General features: G+C 37.0%; 1 protein-coding gene across 2 annotated transcripts in view; it reads left to right on the top strand.

The window, feature by feature from the left end:
* Positions 3,193-6,257, top strand: part of LOC109837020 (probable inactive poly [ADP-ribose] polymerase SRO3) — a 7,287-nt gene continuing 4,222 nt past the window's right edge. Inside the window, exons 1-5 of one of the 2 annotated variants that reach the window (XM_020405099.1) lie at positions 3,193-3,303; positions 4,127-4,621; positions 5,272-5,513; positions 5,633-5,766; positions 5,868-5,963. In XM_020405099.1, coding sequence (XP_020260688.1) covers positions 4,146-4,621; positions 5,272-5,513; positions 5,633-5,766; positions 5,868-5,963 — 948 coding nt within the window. In that variant the 5' untranslated portion in view covers positions 3,193-3,303; positions 4,127-4,145. Of the gene's footprint in view, positions 3,327-4,126; positions 4,622-5,271; positions 5,514-5,632; positions 5,767-5,867; positions 5,964-6,257 lie in introns of both variants that reach the window. The other variant, XM_020405100.1, reaches the window with a different exon arrangement.

Raw genomic sequence — 6,257 nt, 5'->3', positions numbered from 1 at the left:
ACTCAATAGATCTTTCTCTTACACACAATCTAATTGTTGACATTGAGGAGATTGGGATAGTTTATGTGCACAAAGCTGTGAAGAGACTTGATAGGGGATATTTATAGAACTATAGATATATTGTTTTATTACGCCATTATGTGTGAGTTGTTGGGTAGTATTGTTATATTTGCACCATACAATATTATTAGACATCTATTTTTCAAATGCAACTCATTTGTAGTTCTTCATAGTTGCTAGCTGTAAAAATCGGTTCAAAATAAAAATAAAATTGAGATCAAACAACATTAACGAATTGTAGAAAAGAGGCGAGGGCCGTGCTTGGCACGGGGTACATACTAGTTTAAGGAATGTAATAACAATTTCAATAATCTGAGTGACTAACTTAGGCACTGTTTGGCAACCAAAAAAAGTGTCTTATCTAAGAGCTTGTGTCTTATTGACTTGGTCAATAAGCTAGTAGAGCTGTTTGGTAATAAAAAATAAAAGGAGATTATTTTAGAGATTGTGTCTTTTGCAAGTAGCTTTTGGAAAGCTATCTCAAGTAGCGTTTGTCTTTGGGAAGGAGCTGTCAAATTTTTTCTTCCATTTTTGCCCCTAATAATTTTAATTTTATATTAATAATATTGCATGACCTTTTTAGTCATTTAACAAATTTAAGCTAGTTGTACAGCTTCTTTTGCCAAACAGTTCTAGTCAATCAGCTAGCTACACAGCTATCAACTTTCAGCTATAATTTCACAACTTTCAGCTAGCTTGACAGCTTTCAGCTATAATCTCGTAGCTTTTAGCTAGTTTTACCAAACAAAGCCTTAAAGATATGAAAGAAAAGATGAAGGGGTTAATATCGGGGTGTGTGTGCGCGTGTGTTAAGAAAACCCAAAATTAAAACCTCATCCAGTTCGTAACATGCGTACCAAATCCCCTGTCCGTCCCTGAAACACCGCACACAAAAAGAATCCAACTGTTAATGGACACGCATGCTCTTCACAGACCAAGCTCCAGGCTCGCATACCGCCACTCCTCCCAGTAATGCTTGCTCGTTTATCATTTCCTTGCCTCCCTTCCCAAGACGACGTCAAAATCATCTAAAAACCGTTTGCGTACAAACCAAGTGCCCCAGACAGATAGACAATTATACCCATGACCACATGTGGCTTGGGTAAATTCTTGAGTCCGTACTTCTTTACATGATCTAATTTCTCTATCAGTGAAAATCATTGAAATTAATAAAGTGAAATGAGTGATTGGTTTACGTCACATTTTAAGTGATATTTGATGAATTTTATTTATATAATTTTTTTATGATACCTAAAATCTTATAATATATTTTATGATATGATGTATAAATAAACTAAAAAATACATGTTTATTAGTGTATAAAAGGATAATAAAACTAAAACAAATGTCACTTATGGTTCCTGCATGCAATGATAATTGTTTTAGTATATATATAATAGAATAAATGTGAATTCTTTCCTATTTTGGAGCCAATTAATGTTTGAATCTATATTTTACGCCATATTTGAGTTTACATATCTCAACTCACTCATCAGCAATATAGCAAATGATAGCCCATTAGCATTATAGCAAATGATGCAATCGAATCAGATATCTTACTTACTGTATTCATACATGTTTACTAATTACATGTATATATTTGAATCAAAATAACGTTTCAATAAGAAAAACATGTCATCCATATTCATTGGAATTAAATACGGATGCTATTAACCAGGATGAAAAGATACAAAGTCACATGCGCATACGAGGAAACATGTGCAGCAGCAGTATGATATAAAAAAATGTAAGCTAGTCGAACTTACTCAAAAAAAAAAACTCACTGTTATTATCATTTTAGTGATGGAAAATAATATTTAATCAATGACAAACAAGTGTTTCACATTAGGCATAATCAAGTCAGCACCTCAAGACAATTAGAGGCTCAACTCGGTCGACTCGACACACCGACATCTCACGAGGACGACTTGAAAGGGGTCACATGTCGACGCCCCGAAAGATGTTGCATGTCATCCTCGGCTGAGTCAATTACTTAAGCACTCCTCTCGGCAACTCATTGGTCGACACCTTGCGAAGGCGACTCGAAAGACGATACTTTTCGACCACGAGACGAGTAGAAAGACAACGAAACGCCTCGAGCCCCTCACGTGCACTGATAACCAATCACCTCGCCATAAAATGTCATTAAATGCATTACGGGCGCCATCATTCCTCTGCCTCCAATAGTATTTATGACATATCGGACAACGTTGGCACCACACCCCACATCACTTTGCATTAAACCGAAGTGACCTCTCGTCCGCTCCTCAACCAGCACCTGTAAAGTTGAAGCTGACTTGGCCGTCAACCTATGTCCGGCCAAAGTTACCATCATACCCTCCTTCCACTACTATAAAAAGGGAAACACTATTTTCCATTACATGGTAACTTTTTTCACCATTCTCTGAACTTAAAAACTACTACAGTTACCTTTATTTCTCCACACAAGCCACTCGCTGACTTGATATTCGAAGGGACCACCGGGGAATCACATCCCTCCCTCTTACGATCTGTTACTTGTGCAAGGAAGTACAGCTTGCCCAAAGATCTGATATTTGGATAGTTAGAGGATCTCCATCAACTTAATCTATTTTCATTTGACAGTGTGATTCCATACATCAACACTCACATAAACAAAAGTTGATTTAAGATATATTTCCTCACATAAAAGTCCATTAATACATTTAAACATGTACAAAAAGATAAGATTAAATATATGGAGTATCAAAATTCACCTTAGATCCGCTAACCTTGGTTCATATACAAAATTTCCAAATATCGATCTAGATACTTTTCTTATACACACACACATTTTTACGCGATCTAACAAAGAAAAAAAAATATATATATACATACAAGCATCTAGATACGTCCCTAATTCCCCTATATTCGCACTAAACCCGTTCCCATTAATTTTATGTTCACGATCCACCGTGAAAATTGCTTCACAAGTTTCATCAGGCGATCTCAATCGTTCGTTCCGTTAATTGGCGCCCAAGCTGGTCACATTCATAGGACGTTTGCGCTTGAGGGGCAATACCGTCATTGTTTATGCGCAACGAATACAAACAGCGCCGCTCTTAAATACATGAGGCGGTTCACTCCTCCGCCGGTATTTATCCTACTCCTTGCCTTCTCCAAAGTCCTGCGACCCAAGAAAAGCAAAAAGCGAGTGAGAAATCGACGCCGGTTTTTATTTTCTAGGTAATTTGAAGGAAATTCAAGTTCTTAAGCCAATCTAAGGTATATTCTTAAGCCAATCCAAGGTATATGTACTTTATGTTTTCTATTTTTTATGTTTTTATTTCATTTTTGATCGGTTGTTCTCTCAATTGTAATTGTTTGTGGTGTTTTCAGCTAAGTCATTAATTTCTATGATTTATTTTTGAATGTGGATGATTATTTGATAATCATTTGCAATTTTTCTATGAATTAATGTTTAATGGGGGTGAAGAAACTGAATTATCAGAAGTTTCTTCATAGAATTTGATTTAGGATTCTAGTACAAGGAAACGGATACATCATAAGAAATTTTATGAAATTAAATCTGTGGGTGAATTTTGTGATAGCCTTGTTAAAGCTTGAATTATTGGTTTAAATTGATATTATGCACCAATTCGTCGGCAAATGATATTTTCCCCCTTCATTTGTCGCGCATGAGGGCATTAAAATTGTTGGCTACTATGATTTAAAATATTTTGGACATCTTCTGAATCTGGATACATTCTTGATTTGACTTCCTTGAGCTCCCAAGGAAACTCTGTTGACATTCAGTCTTGCCTTCATAAAACAGAGTGCTAAATATCTCAAAACCAAAATTAAAAAGATCATTCCATGGCATAAGTGTTATAATTGCTGCTCAGGTTGTTTTTTATCCTTGGAAAAGTCAGATTCAGTGAAAATTTGGTATTATTTAGTTCCTTCTAAAAGAATCAATAGTATTCGAACCATATAATTTCATCTACTTCTCATCTTCTTCATTGACATGGTGTAGATTGCTTTACTAGCATCCTTCTAATCTTCTTGTGTGGTGCCTAACGAGTATATGCCGTTTTCTTTTTCTTAGTAAATTCTACAAACCGAAAATGGTTGAAATGGCTGAAAGATCATGGGCTGAAGAAATTGAGCAAACTGATGCTGAGAGCTGTTGCTCGGACTCCGGTACTGTCACCGAGGGGCCAAACTTTAAGAACGTTGATGAGGTTTCTTCTGATGGAATGCTTAAGCTGAACGAGGAAGGAAATGAGTACATACTTTTGAAACATCGGTTCTACTTGAGCATTGGCGTCCTTTCGCAGAAGTGCACGGTTATTGATGCGTACAGGAGTCTCCATTCTGCTCCCATGGAGAGAGCTCGGCTTGAAACTTTTAAGATTTTCATGGATGCTATGGCAACAAAAGGTGAGGGGAATCCTAATGTGGTGCACGCTTGGTATTGTGGATCGAAAGATGAGGTTCATCAGATTATGAAGAAGGGATTTGGGGTGTGTGAGATGAAGAAAGACAGTGGATCCTATTGTTTTGGTCTGCATCTTTATCCGGAGCTTAAGGCTTGCGACAGGTATCAAATATTTAATTTAGTTTTTTTTCCCTCTTTGTTACAGGTGTAGACGTGTTACATCATAAAATTCACAACAAGGTTAAATTAAACCTCTTGAAAGGGCATGCATATAGTTTGTTGAAGGCCTCCTTGCTCTCAAGTTAAGACTTAAGACTGGCAGAGCTAGGATTTCAAGTTAGAGGAGGTAGATCATGCATCGACTAAAACCTTAGTAGGAAAGGAAGAAAAATTAAACCCATGCATTAGCTAATTAAGACTTCTATAATGATAGGTCAATTAACAATTTGATCTAATGCCCATGGTCTGTTCCCCCCCCCCCCCCGCCCGCCCCAAGAAAAAAAACACACCACAACACACCTTTCCCTCTGGGTACCTCTTTCAAAGTTTTTCATACAATTTTCTAAAATTTGTGTTAAGGTCCTTAACCAATATATTGTAGGTAATGTTGAGGAGTTAACCTTATCAAAACAAAGTAGAAACTAGCTGTTACTTTCCTTGTAGACTTGCTTCCGTACATGATGTCATATGAATGAATTGATTCTTGATATGTAGTGTACATGAAAATTGTGTTCTCTCTTCTTACAGATTTCACTATTTTCAGAGTCCCTGAGATGTATATTAACTTGATTTCATGTTTGACTATTTTGCAGTATTCCATCTGTACCTGCTGATGCTGATGGATTAAGGCATCTGTTGGTTTGTCGAGTCATCTTGGGAAGAACAGAAGAAATTCTTCCTGGTTCAATACAGTCTGGTCCGAGTTCCGAAGACTTTGATTCTGGAGTGGATAATCTTCAATCTCCTTCAAAATATATTATCTGGTATCCAGATGTTAAGACGAATATCCTGCCTCTCTATGCCCTCTCTATCAAGATGGATTCTTTCACGGGAGGTGCGTATCTTGCCTTTGTCTAAATTTATTAACAAGAAAGCTTGTGTGATGAGATCATTAAATGCTAATTTTAGTCTTGAACTGTGTATGTAGTACTTATGTCGATTTTCCTTCGTCAGGGGCACAAAGAGAGCCGGATGTGATGAAGCCTACCACGCCATGGGTGCCTTTTACTTCCCTCGTTTGTTTGCTTACTAAGTGCTTACCCCATTCAACTATGTGTCTGATTAGGAGGCTTCACACCAATTTCTTGGTGAGTTTTGGACTGTCCTTTTCTTTGCACATTTTATTTAATGGAAGTGAATCTGATGAAATTATTATGTTCTAATGCTGTGCAAATATTTCCGTTTGTAGGAACGGAAAATTACGAGGCAGCAGTTTATATTTCGGGTCAGGCAATTGGTGGGGGACAAGTTACTCGTTTCCACCATCAGGGACTTCCAAGAGAAGGTGCGGATCCTTAATTAGGTCCATATCAGACTTTAGAAATTTATGTAATTAAAGATTAATTTTCAAGTTCATAGAAATGCAGTCCACAAATATGGGACATTCCTTAGATGTTAAAAATATAATGTCGTTTCAAAACTCTGCGAATGCAGTCCACAAACATGGGACATTGTTGATTTATTAGTATTAGTTAGGGACTTATTTGTAAGTTGTGTAGGGGCCTATATAAAGCCCAAAAGATCTCATAATGAATTAGGGTTTTCATTTACAACTTGGTATCAGAGCCGGCTGCCCCCC

The sequence above is a fragment of the Asparagus officinalis genome, chromosome 4 (genome assembly GCF_001876935.1).
Source record: "Asparagus officinalis chromosome 4, Aspof.V1, whole genome shotgun sequence".
Taxonomy (NCBI): Eukaryota; Viridiplantae; Streptophyta; class Magnoliopsida; order Asparagales; family Asparagaceae; genus Asparagus; species Asparagus officinalis.
Note: the sequence above shows the minus strand (reverse complement) of the source record. Positions and strands in the feature narration are given on the sequence as shown.